This window comes from Penaeus chinensis, chromosome 33 (assembly GCF_019202785.1).
Source record: "Penaeus chinensis breed Huanghai No. 1 chromosome 33, ASM1920278v2, whole genome shotgun sequence".
In the NCBI taxonomy this organism is placed as follows: domain Eukaryota; kingdom Metazoa; phylum Arthropoda; class Malacostraca; order Decapoda; family Penaeidae; genus Penaeus; species Penaeus chinensis.
This window is the reverse complement of record NC_061851.1, coordinates 26,593,043-26,615,114: the sequence shown is the minus strand read 5'-3', so window position 1 is coordinate 26,615,114 and position 22,072 is coordinate 26,593,043. Positions and strand designations below refer to the sequence as shown.

Here is a 22,072-nt window from a genome sequence, read left to right as displayed (position 1 = left end):
GTTAGTGATTAGTTGTCAAAGTTGGGCAATGGGTTAAGGTTGGGTAAGGTAATGTATAGGGGTTAGATCAAGTGAAGGATGTATATGCATTTGAGGAATGGAAATAGGTTGTCAAAGCAGAAAGTGTGACAAGTTGTGGGAGGGATCACGAAAAATCGGTCCCATTTGGCTGGGCTAAATAGATTATTTAAGAATTTTGTAGAGATGGGGGTAGTAGAAGGACGGGGGCATGTGGAAGAGGGAGTAGTGTTGAGGGAAGTAGTGTTATGGGGAGGTGGACAATAAGGTTGTAAGGTAGTATAAGGGAGGATGGGGTAGTTGATGAAGAAGGTTGTGGGGGTATAGTTGTTGAAGTTGAGTGTGTTGGGAGAAATGTCTCCTGGGGTGTTGATTAGGGTGGATACTGTACTAGTCGGCATTGAGGGGGGGGTATTAGTTGTAGTGTTCAGAGCCGTGGTCAAAGGAGAGCCTGGGGTCAGGGAATCGGGCGAGTTTGAATTGGTGGAGCTATTTGATGAAGAGGCAATTGCCTCTAATAATGGTATGGTTAATGGTTAATGGTTATTCATTGTTGGCCATGATAAGCCTGGAGTATGTTGGGGAGAGAAACGGTCCACCCCTCAGGGTCGCTTGAGGGGTAAGGGCTAGACAACTAAAGCAGGGGAATACCGTGTCCATGGCTCCCTCAGGCCGTTCAGGACTGGCACAAAGTCAGCCTTTCATCCTTTCAACACGGCTCTCACACCTTAGGAAGTGGATAGTAGAAGGGGTTGGTGAAGGGACAGAAAGGAAAAAGTAGGAGGGGGAAAAAAAGACCATGCAAAATTTGTTGAGTTGAGGGCTGAGTCCCAAGGTTGGGGAGTTCCCCAGCATTGGGTCCCAGTCTCCGCCTCCTAAGCCCCCCCACGACAACAACGGGCAAGGGATTGGGGGGGAGCCGTGGTCAAAGGAGAGCTGGGATTGGGGCTATTTGATAAAGGGGCAAGCCTCATTGCCCCTAAGAGTGGGGTTACGTCTTCATTATTGGCCATGATAGCCTGGAGTATGTTGGGGAAAAAAAATAGTCCACCCCTCAGGGTCCCCTTGAGGGGTAAGGGCCAGGTATGGCAGGGGAATACCTTGCCCATGGTTCCCTCAGGCCGTTCAGGACTGACATAAAGTCAGCCTTTCATCCTTTCAGCACGGCTCTCACACCTTAGGAGGTGGATAGTAGAAGGGATTGGTGAAGAAACTGAAACGAAAAGTATGAGTGGGAAAAAAGACTGCAAAATTAGTTGAGTCGATGGCTGAGTCCCAAGGTTGAGGAGTTCTCCATCATTGGGTCTCAGTCTTCGTTTCCTAAGCCCCCCCCCCACGACAAAAACGGGCAAAGGATTGGGGGGGTAGGTGTCAGGATGTGACTTCAAACCCTTCAGGAAGCATTAGCATAGGTTAAGAATTAAGAAACAATATTCTACTTGATTTTGCATATCTGAGTTATAGGTTTTGAAGATTTTTGGATTTATAGTATGTACTAAGAGAAATATACATTACAAAATGAGACATATCAAAGCTTAGCAATGCTTGGCATAGTTGGTAGTACAAGGTCAGGATAATTAAGTGGGTGCATGTGAGTGTGTTTGTGTTTCTCTTTCATTAAAAATATTGCAATTATTTTTAACTGAAACTTTTAAATGATTGTATTTACTCTCTGTGCATTTACATTTCTATCAGTTTCAACAGCTAAATCTGTTTAGTGGGAAGGAAGAAATAAAACAAAAAAACTCAAGCTTAGACATTATTTGAAGTATCGCTGCAAAAAATATAAGAATATATACCAATCTAACGCTGATGATACTTACAAGACAGCCGTTAATGTACAGTTATGCAAAGATTACACAAGTGCCTACTTTATAATTGTTACCTTTTTATCTACCTAACAATGCCATAGTTACTAGTAAGGCCACCTCATGCAAGCTTTTAATATATTTCATAGCCAGAATGTCTCAACATGAAATAAAATTATCACCAGTGCTTTACAGTACACTGCTTACCTGCTGTTAATGAGAAGCAAGACCAAAGTAATGTAATTTCTCTGAATGAATGAAAATGAAAAAAAGTCTTACCCTTGTACAACCTTCTTTACTATCACAAGCTGGTAATATGGCATTACTCAATTTGGCACTAATATAATAATAAAAAATAAAAAAACTAAATGAGAAAAGGACAAACTATGCAAACGTTTTCAACACAGGGAGGGTCACAGTAGTATTTAATTTAAACTTAACTTAAAACTGGGGGTAGGTTTATCCACTATTATTAGAATACTTTTAAATCTGCATCATTTTCAGATTAAAATAATTTCATATTAACACATAATTTGAAAATCAGATTCCTTTTGAGGTTAGCACCAAAACAATTAATAATACTCCACAATTTCTCTACAATTCTTGCAGGTAAAAGATATCTTTTTGCAAGAAACATACATTTCATAACATTATAGAGAATATGCAATATATAACAACTTAAAATGGTATTAATTTATCTTTGCTTTAATATTATCATTAAAAAGAACTGTCTGAATGTTCTTATGTATACATATACCTGTATATTAGGGTATAATTGATTAAGCTATATCACACTCCAATATAAGATAACAAAGGCAAGCCACAAACAGACAATACATATTTAGCAATAAGGATGCACACCTATGAAACAGAATAAATAAATGTGCATTCATAAAAATCACCACCATTACACACATTCTCTTAAAAATATAAGGGGGAAGAGGAAGGGAGGGAGAGGGAGAGGGAGAGGGAGAGGGAGAGGGAGAGGGAGAGGGAGAGGGAGAGGGAGTTGGAGAGGGAGAGGGAGAGGGAGTTGGAGTTGGAGAGGGAGAGGGAGTTGGAGTTGGAGAGGGAGTTGGAGATGGAGAGGGAGTTGGAGTTGGAGTTAGAGTTGGAGAGGGAGTTGGAGTTGGAGTTGGAGAGGGATTTGGAGTTGGAGTTGGAGAGGGAGTTGGAGTTGGAGAGGGAGTTGGAGTTGGAGTTGGAGAGGGAGTTGGAGAGGGAGAGGGAGTTGGAGTTGGAGTTGGAGAGGGAGAGGGAGAGGGAGAGGGAGAGGGAGTTGGAGAGGGAGAGGGAGAGAGAGTTGGAGAGGGAGAGGGAGTTGGAGAGGGAGAGGGAGTTGGAGTTGGAGTTGGAGTTGGAGTTGGAGAGGGAGAGGGAGTTGGAGTTGGAGAGGGAGAGAGAGAGAGGGAGAGGGAGAGGGAGGGAGGGAGAGAGGGGGAGGAAGTGGAAGGGGAAGGGCAAGGGCAAGGGGGAAAGGAAAGGAGAAAGGTAAAAGAAGGGGCAGGGGGGAGGGAGAAAGTTGGAAAAAAGGATTGGCACTGTCATATTTCCCAAACTAAGATCTGTAGGCCTTCTTGGACAAATAAAGTTATAAAAATAAAAGAAGACAGGTAGTAGCAGACCATTTGAGGACAAACATTTGCCAGCAGGGATTACATTATATCAAAGGAGTAATGTAGTTTTACAGTGAACAGCTGAGACAAATATAAGAGCTCATGGGAGAGCAATGGGCATCTTTGGCATGTCTGTATGCCATTATCAATACATACAGACTAACAAACAAATACACTCACATTTACAACTATGAATGCACTCATACACTCACTCTACACTTTTATCTTCTTTGATCTCTTCCACATTATATTAACAGCAGATCTCCATATTATATCTCTGACAGATATGAAAATAAATAAAATAAACTGCTACTGCAGATGCATTCTGCCTGGGCACAACAGTAATGGCTATACAATTATACCAAATAATAACTCCTTTACTGTTCAAATAGCCATTCCTATGTACAATGCATACCGCTACAGAAAATGAACTCAATAAAGATTTTATATAATTCCACACAACCGGTAAACTGGCCACACATGAAAGTGAAGTTACATAACCCTTTTAGAATAAATGGATGTAAACTAACCTTCTATTTCTCATGGCTAATACATTTATTTTCCCTCTTGTGATATTTTTCATATTCTAAGACAAGATGATAACTCTTATTTCACCTCTGATGAATTATATAATTATATCATATAATTTTGAATCCTCATTCCAAATGACCTGAGGTGTACAAGCTATTTATAGTATATATGATAAGAATTCTGATGGTGTTGATATTTGAATAATAAATGATTCTAGCCATATAGGGTTTGTGCCAACATCCTAAGAGAGATTATGTACTTTATTTTAATAATACACACTATCATAGTATTAATGTTTGCTTTTTTAACTTAAACAATCAATAATGCATGTAATATACTGTATGTCAATAGTGCAAATCTAAACAAATATCCTAGTATTATCATAATTATTATTATATTGTTTGCTTACAAAATGAAATGCAACTGATTATCAAAAGCTATGGAAAGCATAGCAATTTATCAGCAGAAACACATAAATATAGCTGACATTATTCATAAGATGCACAAAAAACTGTCATGAAATTAAAAGCCTCATTTATCAAACTTTTTTGTGGCTTTACCATGTCTCCCAAATATATCATGAGAAGCTGCCTGTTCAAAACTATTAACTACTCAGGATTCAGGAATCATTGCTGTTATTACAAAGCTGCATAAAACATACACAGTTAAAGGACAAAATAAAATACATTGGAGAAAAGAAAATAGAGAAAACAATTGTTATCCTGCTAAATATTTGGAAAAATTTCTGCAAAATATTCCTTCCTAATTTTCAGTCCAAAAAATAAATCATGCAGCTGTTTCCACATTTTATCATGAATCTCACCCTAATGCACTAGATATTATTCTTATGACAGCTGACTACAGCTTCTTACTTGAGACATGAAGAGTTCTACTGCTGTACGTGTATCAACTGAAGCAATATACCATACTACAGCTCACTGTATGCTTGTGTATGGAGATAGGTTAGTAGGTAGGTACTATGATGGACAAAAGTAACAACCCTCACCCCTACACTGCCAAACCAAGTAACTATCAATAACTATCAATGTCTGTCTACCTATTTTGTGTAACAATACATGCATAACCCATGAAAATGAATCTTCAATGTGAATGTAGGCTTTCAGGAATGTGAGTTGTTACAACACTTGAAAACTCATGTGCATCATTATCATGTATCTGGCAGCAGTTGATATTTTTGTCCATTATTGTACATTTGCCTGTATGTATATAAGTACATATGTACATATTTCTGTCTCTATCTGTCTATATGTCTGTGCAACTGTTGGTCTGTTTACTTGTCAGTCTATAAGTATGTAAGTGTGCATTTATGTGGGGAAAAATAGTACTAGTAAAATTACAGTGAATGGCATATAGCACTCTGAGTCAGTATATTTTTGGTTAATAATAGATTCACAAAATTTAATCTCACAGTGCTAAGGATATTGAAGGTAATTAGAGAGACTCTATATGAGAATATGCATTATAATGTACAGAAAAACAATAAGAAACATAACTTGATTTCCTTTGAAACTACAGAAAATGCATTAAACATTAACAATTTCTTGGAGAATATCCCATTCCACACACTCGTACATTCTGTGTGTGTGTGTGTGTGTGTGTGTGTGTGTGTGTGTGTGTGTGTGTGTGTGTGTGTGTGTGTGTGTGTGTGTGTGTGTGTGTGTGTGTGTGTGAAAATATGATTTTTTAATATCTTAATGTATATTTAACCACACACACATGCACACAAATGCACACACGCATGTACACCCACACACCCACACACCCACCCCCACCCACACCCACACCCACACCCACACCCACACCCACACACACACACACACACACACACACACACACACACACACACACACACACACACACACACACATACATACACACACACACACACACACACACACACACACACACACACACACACACACACACACACAAACACACAGTGCATTTAGGCTTATCTCATGAAACTAATATGGGGATTTCAGAAGGTATACTCTTTGGTGCACATTATAGGTCAAAGTATGCATAAATATCACAATACTTGAGATACTGATCATCTCCATAAATTATATGGACTCCAGAACGTGACGCTGAACGTGCCTCATCTACAGAATTCATGCCTCTTTGCTTGAAGACGATTCCACTGAGTCCTGCTTATCGATCACTTCCCGAGACGATCTTCTCGATTCCCTCCTGATGCATCGCGGGCAACGTCCTGGTGAGAAGCAACCATTGTGGAAGCAGGCATTGCAGCATTCACAGAGTGCTGTCGAGTCCAATTGGAATGGGAATATAGCCTCTCCACGTCCACATATTTCGCAAATGAAGCCTCTTCCTAAACAGACCTGTTGGGAAGCAAATGAACCCATATATCATCATCATCATCATCATCATCACAACTATAAATGCAATGATAATCAGATTAACGACAAGCAAAATCAAACAATTTCAAAGCTCCACTTACCTGACATTTAGCAATGTGACTAATGCAAACTGATGTCACATCCTTTATCTCTGCCACTAGCTGCCCTCCTTTGATTGCGAGAAGGTCATCCAGGGAGTAAACATGTGGGTCATTTGCCCAGTGTTGAGGCAGCTTTCCTAACATTGCCCTCTCACTGTGAACAAAACCTTATGTTGACATGGAATGATTATATTGTATCTAGGCTTGCACTTAACTAACTTAAAGATCAAATGTTCTATTAGCATCTGTTAATAGAATGCTATCAATGAAAACATGGTCCCATTAAACCAATAACGTTGAAAATAAATACAATTTTCTAATCAACTGTGATATCTTAACCCAATGCCGCTGGGGAAAATGAATAAGAATTGGGGAAAATGCTGTGCTTATTTTCTATATTTTTGTGAAATGTGTGCCCATAGATGGCTCTGCTAGTGCTTAGCCACAAAGGAGTCAATTAATAGACCTTGTGACCTTACATGATTTGAATTGGCAGGAAAAACATATTTTTAACTATTGCTATGAATATCGATGGTGTTATTTTTATTATAAACATTATAATTACTATAATGTTACAAATATTAGTAACAGCAAAACAAGATAACGTAAAATATTTTTGTAAATCAAAGAAAAGGGTAAACGGGTGAGACAGGCAGTACTCGTAACTGGCTCATTGGTGAATTAGTACAAGTATAGCCATCTATGTGTAAAAACAATCAAACAAGTAACTCACAGTGGGCATAGCACATACGTACACGTCATGCCCATTGACATACATAACAGTATGTGTCTCTTTCTCCTTTAGTTACATCTGTCTAACAATCTATAACAAAGTGACAAGCATAATTGTACTACTCCATAAATAAACCAGTACTGACAAAAAATCATCTTACCTCAGACCCCTACTGCATGTATTTAAATACGGCAAAGTATAATATAACTGCAGGCGATAAATGTGGGTTTGATGCAGATGGCGACAACGCTTGTACAACCGAGGGTTAAGGGCTCCAACATTAAAGAGCGGATCACTTCTCATCCGCTCCAGCAGCTCTGAGGAAAAGCTTGCAACAGCATACCTGTTCAGGAAGACAGTATGGAACATGAGTTTTTTTTCCCCTCAATTCAACGGTGGTTTTACATTATGGTATAAAACTATATTCTTGTATAAACTAAAATTTGGATAAGTTTTTAAAAATTAACAAAACCAAAATCCACAGCATAGTGTATGCTTAAGTAGTAATGACTTGCATATGAACACTTTAACCCACTCACAACTGGATTTCCCCACACATTACTGAGCCACACGCCAGGGTCTGCATGTGGTCAGCATAGGAAGTGTATATTTACCCTTTACACTTTAAGTCACTATGTGAAGTGAAGGGCAATAGCTCCATACCAACTGCAATCTGGGCCAAACAATTGAACAACTTACAGAAAGCTCAACCAAGCCCTAATTCTTAATGTTGTAATTAGATGTCATCTGGTGCAAGTGGGTTAACTAAAACATTAACATGAAATGACTTAGCTTAATGCTGTTAGAATTACATACACAGACTTACTCGCGTGAAAAAATTAAAATATAAAATGGATGCACTTACGGTTTGAAATCCCACTTATGAAGGACTTTGGCAGGAATAATGGCAGTTTGGTTACTATGGCAAGTTGTACAGAAGTAACGACCAAGATAATGGCATAAACGGAAATGTCGACTGAGACGTTCGGATACACGCATTCCACACCCAGCACATCTCCATCCTTGAGTCCCCATTAATACAGAGCGTCTGAAAAGGAGATAAAATTAGAAAAGAAAAAATATGTAAAAATTATATACAGCTCTTGTTGGGTATCCACAAGCAGTTTTAGACAAGGAAAGTAAAACGAGAATTCTCATTCTGAATAAAGATAACAATAACAAAAAACATCTTAAAGTGCTAACTTTGTGTTGGTGTGCAAGGTCAAGATAAGCTGTGGTCTCGGAGGTGCCCATTCAGAGGTGCCCCTTAGTTGTGTCTGTGGCTGTTGGATATCCTTCGGGGCACCACTATCATCAGGACTAACTGCAACACTGGTTGGCAATGGCAAAAGCTGTAAGGAAAGAAACAATTATAGCTAAGGTTATATGAAATATTAATTTGACAAACATAACACTCTGTTGAAAGATAGGTACTGCTGGCTCCTTTGTTTGTGCACTTCCAAAGGGAAAAATAAATTATGAATAACACAATTCTTCTTTCCACTACCCCAGACTAACCTTCTTTTTTTTTTTTTTTTCTTTTACAATCAGTCTTTCCTAATCTCTGTTCTGATTATGTGTACTAACAAAACCATAATATACATAGCATAATCCCCATATTTTACACAGACATTTTTAATGCTTATATTTTTGTATATCACTACAAAGTGTATCATAGCTCCCAAGCTTAAAGGTCTTAAAGCTATGAGTGAGCAGTTGCCATGATCTGACATGGTTTAGGCCTGAGTGTCCATTTGTTTATAAAACCATCTATTTTCCATGCTACTCCCTGTATAGGTAAACTCTCCCTTTGCACTTCAATATCTTCAAGGTACTAAAAATAAAAAAGACTTTATACCTTTTGTGGAGCTTCTTGTTCTGACACCAGCCATTCTAGCTCTGAGGCCTTTGGAAGCTTTTGTTCACTGAAATGTTTCAGAAGGTTGAGGGCAACATTCTCTGCTGTCAAGTCACCCTTGAAAATGATGGAGTCACTCACAGAAGTCTTCCTTGAAAGAGGTCGTGTAGTCTCTTCTGTGATAAAAAAAAAAAAAAAAAAAAAAAAACATTTATATCAAAATCAGTACACATTATTTTTTTTTACATGCCAATGCCAAACAACTAATCATAAAGAAAAATAATCTCTCAGTGTTAACCCCTAAAAGATAAAATAATGTAAGGTAATTGTTGTTCTCAAATAAGTGCAAGACAGCTCAGAATTGTTCTCAAATAAGTGCAAGACAGCTCAGAATTGTTGTTCTCAAATAAGTGCAAGACAGCTCAGAAAACTCAAAACCTAAATAAATAAGGATAACTTTAATGCTAAGTAAATGTATTGAAATATAAAACAACTCTTATAGAAAGAAACTTTTATATTGAGGTTACACATAGACACATTTCACAGTCATAATCTAGAATAAAAGTGTTAACATCTAAATTGCTCAGAAGAAGAAGAAGAAGAAGAAGAAGAAGAAGAAGAAGAAGAAGAAGAAGAAGAAGAAGAAGAAGAAGAAGAAGAAGAAGAAGAAGAAGAAGAAGAAAGAAGAAGAAGGAAGAGAGAGAAAAAGAAAGAGAAAAAATAAAAGAAAAGAAAAAAAGAAAATTCAAAAAAAAAAAAAAAAGGAAAAAGGAAAAAGAAAGCAAGAAAGAAAACAAAGAAAATCATACAGCTAGAAATTATATTGGGATCTTAGGACAACTGCAAAAATATATTATACCTCCATATATTGAAGACCCATTGTGATCTTCCTCCTCAAAGTCTGACAGGAGATCACTCTCACTATTGTAAGTTGAACTTTGTGGGGATTCACACACACTGTAGTCTGTTGTGCCTGTTGATTATATCATTAGTAGACTGATATCAAACATTTTGTAAATGGGCAATCAAAGGAATAAACACATAATTAAACTAAAAAGAACATACAATAAACATCCCATTATATAAACAAGAAATATGACAAAAAGAAAGAAAAAAAAAAAACATAATAGTATATATCATAAATATCCGAGTAACCATATGAGTCAGACACCAAGATGCTACAAAGCACCCATCAACACAAGAAAACTAAATGTCATATGTAAACCTACATGACATACTTTCAACTTTCAAAGGTTGACTCCGGACCCATCTCTGTGGATCAGACGTAGATTCTGTGAGTGTGTTTGTAGATGGCGAAGTAGAAACTGCAGTCCCTGAGAGTTTCTGGCGGCGCTTTTCCCTAATGCGAGCTTGTAGATTACGAATCTCCTCATCACTGTCCTCAGCTGTGATGGGGTTTGTATTTATATCTCGAGTCCATGCATCAAACTGCATCTGTATTGTGAATGAAAAGACCAATTCATGAGTAAATGACTGAAAAAAGTAATTTATGGAATGCTAATTTATGACATATAAGTATGAATTAAGTATGAAAAGGAAAACAGCCACAGTAAGAAATGAAAACAAATCATGATGTTTCAAACTCTTCATGAGTTCCTCTTCAGAGGAATAATAAAACAAAAGTGTGAAAATAGACTCCTATAATCTGAATATGGAAATTTCTAACTGTCTTGTTTCTTGTGGTCACACCAAGCTCCTTAAAGTTAATTTAAACTAACAAATAATTAAATATAACATATAAATTACTGCTTCAAAGAAAACAATTTTTAACTAATGAAATACAACTAATAATAAATTACCTGTGTTAAAGCAGCAATCACAGCTTCCGAGATATTGAAATGGGCATTTTCTCTGTCAAGCTCTGCATATGGCTTATGGAATTCCTTTGAAGACAGAAACCCAATGAGACTTTGGCCAGGCTGAGGCCGAGGGAAGAACCCATAATCTGCAGCAAGAGTAATGCTTTGGCCTCCATCTTCCATAAATCTCTTGCGGACTGGATTTGGCAGTATTGATCCAACATCCTCCTTGCTGCCCCCAATTTTTCCCAGTACTCCCCCTGACTCTAAGGTTGGTTCTGTATTGGAAGTAGAAAGTCTCAACTTCCCAACCAGTTCTTGAGCTCCATCTGATCTTGAACGTCCATGAGTCTTCTTCTTTGATTTCGTAATTTCAGGGATTTCCAAGTTTGAGGGTTTGGAGACTCTGCCTGGTGCACTGAAGGCTATGCCATCAGTGGTGTCAGGATGAACAGCTGCTGTCACAGGTGTTGATGTCATATGTGGAACAACACGGTTGACTTGATCTGAGAGTTTGAGAGTTCTTTCAGGTTTGTTTGTTTTGGATGTTTGTAACACTAACTCTGATGGCAGATCCAAAGTGGAATGATGAGGATGTGATGATGATTCTGGTTTAGTTTGTCCTTTGGGTGGCAGATCTGCAACCAAGTTCTCAGACACTTTTTCCTGGGAGCCCTTTTGTTTTTCTATTCCCTGAGTTTCATCAGCCATTAAGATGCCACGACTGTCCACCAACAATTTAACAGACAATCCTGAACGCTGCTGAGAAGGTGTGAGTCGTCTTCTACGTCTTGAGGCTTGAGGCACAGACCCATCTGTGGTGTCCTCACTATCCTGGTCACTATCCGGAGGTGCTGACATCATTCGCCAACTGCTAGCTCGACGACGGAGTTGAGGTGTCCTGAATCCAAGAGCAGCTCGCTGATTATGTAAAGAATATATCGAGGATGCCTCCCCTTCACTGGCTGTATTCTCTCCTCCATAGTCAACTTGCAATAAACTGGGAGAAATATTGCTTCTAGGACCACTTCCGCTATCACTTACATCATGGAAATGCTGAATGACTAATGGCTGGGGACTTACAGAGTCTTTTGGTCTTGCTCCAGTTCCATTTACACTTTCATCTGGAGATTTTCCTTGGACAAGCTTGGCTATTGTTGAACTAGGTATTTCAGAAATATCTTTGCCGCTGAATAACGGAGGCTGACTAATGGGACTTGTTGCAGGCCAGTCAGAGCTCCCTGAGCTGCCATCCGGACTCTCTCTCGTAATGAGAGTTATGCTGCAGTCCTCCTGCTGATCTTTCCTCACTGGCTGTTCCCAGGGATGAAATTGACTCTTTGGAAAGACCTTGATAGATGCCTCTGATTTTCCTCTTCGCAAAGGCACAAAGTTATCATTTAGGAACAGCCTTCGATTACAAGTTTTGTTAATATTTACAGGATTGGTTACATATTTACTAGCAGCTCTATCATTCTTGGGAGTCTCAACAAACCCTCTTTCACCTCTCCTCTTCTCATCGTCACTTTGAGAAGGCCACACAGGAGCCCAGTTCCTATCGGTTATGGGACTGGTTGGTAAGGATGCTGCATCTCTTCTTTCTGGGCTTTTATTTTTCTTTTCCAGTGACTGACCATCTAATAAGTGTCGAGGCAAACCAGAAGGCCTGTGATGAATAGACTCAATTGCAGTACCCAAAGACATCCATTGTGTTCCTACTAACTGTGAAAAAATAGATAAAAATAGGAATTACCATTAATATAATAACCAAGAAACCTAACAATGCAGGAAAGTAGTAAGTCAAGTAAAACAAGACAACAATAACTCAATAAGCTGAGAATGAACTAAGTTGCATTCCATATCCTATTCCTGATCAACGTGTATGGTGTTGTGTAATAAAATGAAATGGTATGTTTCAAAGCTCAATAAAATGTTTTCAATAACAGTAAAAGAAAAGGAAAATGTTCACTATTCAACCATCAAAAGTAAATACTCTCTTCATGTGTGTAAGGGTTTAATGTCTTTGATCCTTACAACTTACTGTCGGTATAGGTTCTACATTATCAATACACCACTAAACTACCTATTTTACAAAAGATTTAAAAATTTGACAACAAAGAAATAGAATATTGTGTTATATCATAAAAACACGTATGGAAGTACACTTGAAATACAAGTATCCACCAAGATTATTCTACAAATAACAAACATGAAATAAAAGGACTATTACATCAAGAAAAAAAAGCAAGTACATGCTTCCTTCTCTTGTGGTCTTTTGTGGAAGTTTACCTCCAGTTCCTATTACCCTACTGGACAATGTAGGGTAATATTCAAAAGGCTTTAGAGGGCCACTGCTACATAGATATATTGTGAATTCTACATGACCTTTGCTCCAAGAAACAGTCAAATACTTACATTCGGTTTTGTCACCAGCAGCATAAAGCAAATCATCCACAAGAACAACATTACCATGAACTATCTATGCAGACCTTAAGGCATTGAATTAAACTCACCAATTTTGGATCTATGTCTGCTAAAAGGTCCTGTGAATTTTCTTCTAAGGCTTGAAGACATTTTATAACAGCTGCAGTATGAGCAGGTGAACATAATAAGGCCCAGGGTTGGTAGTGTTTCTTTACATAGTCCCTGAAAATCACCATAAAATGTAAATGAAAAGAAAATTATAAGAACTGTTTAAATATACAGCAGATGCAAATGAATACAAACTGTGGTATTTCAACACTTGGGTTTATTAAATAAAATTTCCTAAATCATTGTTGAATTTGTTTTACTCATTACTGATATTGGAATAAGCAAAGGGAATCACAACAATGATGATGATATTAATAACCTTATCAGTATCTCTAACAAGATTTTCCAAATCAAGATGAAGAACAAGCATAAAAAAAATAAGAAGAAAAACAAGAAGAAAAACAAAACCAATAAAACAAGAACAAGAGCAAGACAGAAATACAAAATATATGCTCGAGTTTTCTGCACAAAACACCTTACTTGTCAATAGTTAAAGCTGCAACTTTTGCTGCCAATTGAAGCTTTTGCAAGGAAGAACGGATCCACTCATCAGCCGGCTTGGAAATGGTAGAGACTTCCACATATGGCCCCAATACTGGACTAAGTACCCGTAGTCCAACCACAAAGGGCCATATATCTGCATTACCCTGCAAGTTAAATAATGCAAGATGAAAAAACATGCATTCATCAAATCTGACATTTGGCCCCATAAAAGTGGGTTGGACACTCTCACCCAATAGCCTAAGACTCAATGAAACAAAGACATCAATACTGTTAATTATTTATATCTATTATGCATAAAAAAAGGTTATAGGGCATTCTTAAATTAAGAAATATTATTCCAAACACTAATTAATCAAATCTGGCATATGACAACCAATAACTACTGATAAAAAATCTTATTTACCTGAGTATCAGAATGTATACAACCATGATAAAAAATATTTTTTGTTGCCTCATATATCCTCTGGAAGCCTCCATATACCTACAAAAGAGAATGAAGAAAAATTAATAAATGCCAAGCCCTCTGGTGCCAGAACCTGCAAAGACTCTTCTAGGTGCATTTTCAGGATTTTTCCCAAGATCTTATAAAAGTTTATGGCTTACCAAAAAACAGTATAGCTACACATCAAGTATGCTTCCTTTCAACTATCATCATTTATATGACTTTTATTCAGATGTCTGAAAGCATAGCTATAACAAACAAAATTCCTACTTTGGACAATTTCTTGTTCAAAGCAGATATCTTGCACCAAATATTTTTTTCTGTTTTAACCCCTATTCACCCACTCCTCACTCCTCTCATCTTAAAACTTTCTCTGGTAGTTATATATATATATATATATATATATATATATATATATATATATATATTTTTTTTTTTTTTTTTTTTTTTTTTTTTTTTTTTTTTTTTTTTTATTGTAGAATGTGATCAATTTCTGTTACATATACAGAATCACTGATTAATATTCCTTTAGGTATGACTATGAACCTTCTATATTTTTAACATGCAAGAGATAAGGAGTTGAACTGATCAATATACCTGAACTTCTTGATTATGACATAAAAATGTACATATAGGTCTAACATACTTTATACATGTAAATTTACAAAAGATTGCTTTATTTAACTGTCTCAATAATACTATCATCGCCACACTAACATTTGTAAATGTAAATGAAAAAAAAAAGGTCATTCTGTATATCAGATAAATATATCAGCAGCCAAACAAATATTTTTTTAATGATTAGCATTGTCTTGTGGAAACACGCCAAAATTCATACTGTTATAAACAAAATTGTGTATCAGACAAATGTTACATGCGAGTGGTGACAGTGGTGCACACCAGATACATACATGCTTTGTATGCAATATGTATGTCTGAAATTGACAAAAGATTTATTTAATTTATAGATATATTAGTAATATGATAGGACAAAACTACATTAGTTAAAACTATGGGAATATATATCCCTAAAAAAATTTAGAAAAGATGTTTTCAATTGACTATATACCAGAATCATATACTGAAAGCTATATAAATAATTTTCTCATAATCAAAAGCAATGTGAAAATGAAGACTTTTAAATTGTGCATCCCACAAATAAAAGTTACATAGTATATGGACAGCAGCCAGAATATCTAACTCCTCTACCTAGTCTCTATATCTAAAAAAAAATCCATCATTATCAAATAATAACTTTTGATCCATCCATACTGAGTACTTCCAAGTGAAAAACACCCTAATTTATGGGTGGTAGCAATAGCAGCAACTGCCAGGGACCCAAGTGTGAGACACATACACATGGCAGGCAACCCAATCAGAGCATAACTGAACAGAAAACAAATTATAAAGGGCCAATAATCAGTGTGTATCCAACACAATCCTCATGTCCTCAGCTTTGTCACTAGCCAGCCAGAGGCTAGGAATAATTAACATGAGATGGCACAATAACAAATAATGACAATTGCATCAAAAGCTACAGAAACACTGTAACTGTAAACTTTGTATTTAGTGTCTCACTAACCAGACAGTGCTTTCCTGAGGAACACATTGAACCAACCAAAAGTCAGTCTAAGACCTTGAACCAATCATAGCAGTAACCTTATTTAAGAAATTTTATACTCTGTGGCAGACATTCTATCTGTGGAACTATGAGAGCCAGACCTGGAACTTTCTTTGCCAAAATCATCTAAATTTTCCATGAATGATCCACAGCCTATATTCAGTATCATTATGCAGTTTTCAATCCATGCTAAACACTGAGTCAGGAATGGAACTAAAATGGAACCAGGGATGAGTCTGGCAAGTAGAACTTTGACTTTAGCCATTTAAGTTAAATACAGAACCAGTCTAAGCATAAACATGTTTGAGGTTCATTGACATTTGTCAGTGTGTACATTACTGGGGCCAGAGCCGTCACATAATCCTGCACCCCATCATGGTGGAATTTAAACTGAAGGCCTTCTCTTGGATCTAAGCAAAAACAAAAACAAAAAAAAAAAAAAAAAATTCATGCTTTAGGCCATTCTTGAGTTTTTGAACCATTATACAAAATCCATACAGTAAAGATTAACCATCTGCCAGAAAATATTTAGTGAAGTTTAGCTGACCACTGTCAGTGTGCCAAAGGCATAAAGGTGACAGCAATCACCAGACTGTAATGATCACTAAATTTATTTGCTCATCCAAAATCACTAACCCCTCTTCCCCCATTATTGTTGGGGATGTAATTCTGACATAAATGGATTGCACCAGAAATAAAATTCAAATTCATTTGAGTTTGATGAAAAGCATTAGAAAATTATTGTACTACCAACCGACTTCAATTAACTAAGATAGTCGCACTATATATACGGAGGAAAATATCATAGGATTATAGGCTAGTGTTCACAGAAGTCGGCTATGTTAATAAAACTGTGGGGACCCTACCAGTAAATTTGTATCAACTTAAAAAAAAATTAATTATACTATTCTTACATTTCTTGCAACCAATATGTTCTTAATATATATCTATATGTATATATAAGATTTAAGATAAACAATAATTTATGATTTCTTAAATTATTCATCATACCGACACATGGTTAACGTCACATATCTATCGGTACTGATTCGACCGCCTTTTTTGAGGATATGCTTGTCATTTCAACCCTTGTGACTATTGTAGTAACATGTGAAAATGACAATTTGTGCTGGTGTGATCATGGGTACAGTGATCTGCTATTGAAATTCAATTGAAATATTGAAAACATTTGTGATTATTTATGTACGTATGGTGTTATACTGAAAATCAAGGCAAATAAGCAACTGCATATTTTCCTATTTACTACTGAGTTATACCCTCTGCCTCAATAAGGTCAGATAAATGCTCCAGGGGATAGGGCTCTGGGGACTTACCCCTGGTAGGGAAATACAGCGATTGGGAGGGAGTCCTGGGCAGAGCCCCTGATAAGATACAGCAATTGGCTAGGGAATATGGCAATCAGGAAGGGGTCAGGAAGGTTTTTTTGTTTTTATGGCCCCCCAGCTAGGCAAATACTACAATCAGGAGGGGGTCTGATGGCAAAGCCCCCGATAGGGGAACATGGCAATCAGCTAGGGAACATGGTGATTGGCTAGGAAACACGGCAATCAACTAGGGAACATGGCCACTGGCTAGGGAACACAGTAATTCATGGCTCGGATTTTTCATTTTTCCACTTTCTTTGTCATTTAAATTATGATTCTTGGCTTGGGTTTTTCATTTTTTCACTTTCCTCTGCTTTTTTTTAGTACAGACTCTTGTTCGAATTTTGCATTTTTCATTATTTTCACTTTAAATACCATTATTTCTCCTTGGTGTGTCCTCCCCCAATTCCCCCAAGACTGAAAGGGTAGGAGGAAAAAATAATTGACAAATAGGTGCAGCTGTCTTACTTAGAACTTCACGTCTTTCCTAAAGTGCAATATCATCTAAATAGCTTACCCCATTAATCTGACTCTTAATGACCACAGACAAAAGGTCTTTAACCCATTCGTGACGGGCATGTCACGTATCCGTGACAGAATTAATTGTTTTTACACATAGATGGCTACACTTGTACTAAAACACCAATGAGCCAATTACGAGTACAGCCTGTCTCGCCCGTTTAACCTTTTCTTTAATTTACAAAAATATTTTACGTTATATTATTTGGTATTACTATTGTTTATAACATTATAGTAATTATAATGTTTATAACAAAAATAACACCATCGATATTCAAAGCACTAGTAAAAAATACATTTTCCCGCCAATTCAAGGAAAGGTGAAATCAGGTAAGGCAGAGCCATCTATGTGGAGAGACATTTCACAAAAAATATAAAAAATGAGCACAGCATTTTCCCCATTTTTTGTTCATTTTCCCCGTTGCAAATGGGTTAAAAGTCTAACACACTAACTCCTTTCATCTGACTATCAAAATTCTAATCACCATTAAAAACTTTAACTGGAATATAAATTATAATATCTTTCCATAGTTAATCATAACATCAACACATCTTACACATACCAGTTGATACAATTCATGACAGTTCTTCCTTTGAGTGTATAATTATCGGAAAACTTTCCGCGCATGTCACACAAAAAGTACAGTAAAATAAGTGTGTGGAGTGGATACCTTGACGAAAAGTAAAACCCGATTGTCATATTCGGAAAATTAACCTAATTATCTACCTTACCTGCCACACATGCTTTGGTCTTGAAGTCAATACAGCTCCCACGGTATTGACAAGATCTGAGAGCAACGTTCTAATGGCCACACACTGGTCCCTGATGGCAGCACTGGGCACGTTGCCATGTTGCCAGTCCCCAGTCCTATGGCCACAGGCACAGGAGCGGTGTTTAGGATGGGCACAGTGTGGTTCTTTGACAGCCTCTGTCATGGTCTGCAGCTTGCCAGAATCACTGTCGCGAGAGGAACACGTCAATTAATATCATGGGATTAAGTACTGCTGTGTGTCAGTCGTGGGCATAAGACACCTTTCCCTTTCCTTTTTGTGTGTAACTCGTTTGTTTCATGTTAAATTTCGGTATTAGATCTTTCACGAAGACACCGATCAATTACTTATAAATCTACTGTCCTGTGACTATCTAGTGAACTTACGTTGACATTCTATCAATAATAATTCTATAAATTGGCCTAAATGTGTACAAAAAGATAAAAAATCCGCAGCGACTCACTCTTTGTTGCGTCCGACGTCAAACTCGTCAGCTGATCTGTGTTTGGTCGGTTGTGGTCCGATGCGGGCTTTTGCACATTCAGATTTCTGGCTTTTTACTTTTTATGTTTTTTTTCACTTTTTGATAGGTGATATCCGGACGTAGCTTGTAAAAAAGAGATAAATAAATTAAAAAGAGGGAAATTAAATTAAAAAGGGAAATATAAATTAAAAAGGGAAACATAAATTAAAAAAGAGAAACAAATTAGAAAGGGAGAAATAAATTAAAAAGGGAGAAATAATTTTAAAATGGGCTAAAATGCAAATTCGTTAATCTTTGATTAATTTTGGCTGCTGTTACACTCACATTTAGTCATTTGATTTTTTATGCATTTGTGCGCACAATTCATCGAATTAAATTCCCCGTCGTTTAAACCTTTATCTAATCAAGACTCTATATATGACCGCTATCACCCATTTCAAATGCGATAAGATTTTGTGATTTTGACATCAGCTTACCAATTGCAAAACGTGGACGACGAAACTGACGTGTACATTGCAACTGCCGACTATTCTTTGTCACATGCCATAACCTTGTAGTGTGTCCATAAGGTTGGAAATCTCTGATTCATTCACCGGATATTATATCAACACTTCCGGAGTGATAGTTCTTCATTCAACACTCGTATAGTGTGCTTGCCCATCTGTTTCTTTGTCATTCGTACTAATTTTACTTTTTTATTATATCTATTTATATTTATTCTCCACATTTCTTGCATGATGGTACGGCGCTATTTTACAAGGAAAGATTCATGTAGGACTTCAGTATAAAAACCGATGATGTCTGTCAAATAGTGCATGAGTTGTCATAGAACTCATATTCCAGGAAACGCCAACTGGGACAGATGCTTCCCTCTCTTTCCTCTTCTGATTGGAATGTATGTCAGAATTTTCAAGGGAACAAATTGTTATATTTATTTGTTTTTGTGTTTCAGTTTATGCAAATACACAAATCAAAGAAGTGTGCATTGCGATGAAGGTGCCCTGACAACACAGGGTGCCGGTTTATCAAAAGTAAGATATGTCAAAAATAACGCAAATTCCTTGATAATGTAGAATCTAACTGAAGGAAATGCACATTTCTTTCACAGGATAGAGAAGACACTAGATAGGGAGAATCTGGGATTACTTTGAGCCATTAAAATGTAGTAAAATTCTGATATTAAAAATAATTACTTTAACAACGGAAACCATACAGATCCCCGGATGGAAAATCATTAGTACCTGCATAGTTTGCATGCACAGCGACACACCTACGCTCTCTCTCTCTCTCTCTCTCTCTCTCTCTCTCTCTCTCTCTCTCTCTCTCTCTCTCTCTCTCTCTCTCTCTCTCTCTCTCTCTCTCTCTCTCTCTCTCTCTCTCTCACTGTGTGTGTGTGTGTGTGTGTGTGTGTGTGTGTGTGTGTGTGTGTGTGTGTGTGTGTGTGTGTGTGTGTGTGTGTGTGTGTGTGTGTGTGTGAAAAGAGACAGAGGCAGATTTACAGTAGATTCGGCAACCCGTTGTTCTCACTGTACGGAAAACCCTGAAACAAGAGCTACTTCATCCGTTTCTTCTCTGGCCACAACATAAAGCAAAAATAAGGTTTCGTCTACGGCAACGGCTTCTCCCTCCGAGCATCCGCAGGCACGGGTTCCTGGAGGAGGAAATTCGACACTTCCTTTTTTCCAACTAAGACTGCAAGATAAAGAAAAAGAACGAATAGTCGTAAAATGGACAACCCAAGAAACAGGGATAATCATTCTACACTCGGAGATAACAGAGCACCTGGAGGTCCTGGTGGGTTATGCAGACAAGGTCACTACCATCTCAGAATAGATCAGCGACATTGTTATGGAAATGAGGTCAGACCACAGCACAACTCTTAGCCTTTGTATAGTAACCTTTACCCGCGACGTTGTATACATAGGAAAGACTTAACGTAGACTCTATGAGCAACGAATCGACCGGCATCATTGTGTCCTCTGACGCCATGATAAGAGGAGAACCGTCGTTCTTCATGTCAAACGATGGCCATCTTCGCGAGTGGTCCCAGGCCGCCATCATTAAACGAGAATCGGCCCTGCGACATAGGAATATGAAGCGTCGTTGATACAACCAGCTAACAACTTTAACACCGCAACAGAGAGCCACGAACTATTCAAGGTCGTCTCATGCCTAATCACCGATGTGACCGGACAGCAACAGCACATAAATTCTCAAGTGATCTTGCTCATTTTGCCCTGACGAAGTAGTATGGCGAAAATACCTTCAGCATATTCCCCTGCTTTTTCCATTCGTATATGTGTATGTGTGCAAGGATACTTACAAAGGGAGACAGAAAGATGAAATTCATATTCATTCACACATTACTATGGAACTGCATTTTTGGCAACCACGTACAGCGGCGAGACAACACCTTCCTCACGACTCATCTCTAGAATAGAAAGTATGACTCATAGTACATAAGCCATGATTCAACTCTCAGACATGTTCGTACTTTAGCAGGATAAGGCCCAGGGCATCATTTGAGTGTAAAATCAGCTTTGGTTATTTAGTGCACCTTCCATCATGTAAGGCTGAATGCAGTACATCTGTCTTATAAGCAATGTCTAATTATGTTTATTCCATTTATGACGTTTATTGGTTTATCTTTTTTGACCGTTTGTCAGAAGAAAAAAAGTTCCAAACCGATTGTGATGAAATGCAATGAGTGGACTGTTCGAAAGCCCATGGCCCGAAGACTAGTTGATTAGGTTTTGGTGAGAATCTGGATCTGCATACGGGTTGGGATGGATGTAAGAATCTCTTCTCTCTCTCTCTCTCTCTCTCTCTCTCTCTCTCTCTCTCTCTCTCTCTCTCTCTCTCTCTCTCTCTCTCTCTCTCTCTCTCTCTCTCTCTCTCTTTCTCTCTCTCACGACTTATGGATTTTTCTGGTGTTAGCCGATATTTGA

At 37.5% G+C, this 22,072-nt stretch overlaps 1 protein-coding gene across 2 annotated transcripts; it reads right to left on the bottom strand.

Annotated features, from left to right (window-relative positions):
• Positions 1-5,966: 5,966 nt before the first annotated feature.
• On the bottom strand, positions 5,967-19,666 carry LOC125043228 (run domain Beclin-1-interacting and cysteine-rich domain-containing protein-like). 2 transcript variants are annotated; one of them, XM_047639230.1, is made up of 15 exons: positions 19,601-19,666; positions 19,104-19,247; positions 18,602-18,827; positions 14,306-14,383; positions 13,879-14,045; positions 13,380-13,512; positions 10,867-12,588; positions 10,276-10,501; positions 9,906-10,019; positions 9,047-9,222; positions 8,392-8,540; positions 8,054-8,236; positions 7,349-7,531; positions 6,456-6,609; positions 5,967-6,336 (listed from the first exon to the last, which is right to left on the bottom strand). In XM_047639230.1, the coding sequence occupies exons 3-15, from the start codon at positions 18,803-18,805 to the stop codon at positions 6,106-6,108; spliced, it is 3,720 nt and encodes a 1,239-aa protein (XP_047495186.1). In that variant the 5' UTR covers positions 18,806-18,827; positions 19,104-19,247; positions 19,601-19,666; the 3' UTR covers positions 5,967-6,105. The 2 variants fall into 2 exon arrangements, with proteins under 2 accessions (XP_047495186.1, XP_047495187.1); XM_047639231.1 differs by having other exon boundaries at positions 10,285-10,501.
• Positions 19,667-22,072: the final 2,406 nt, after the last annotated feature.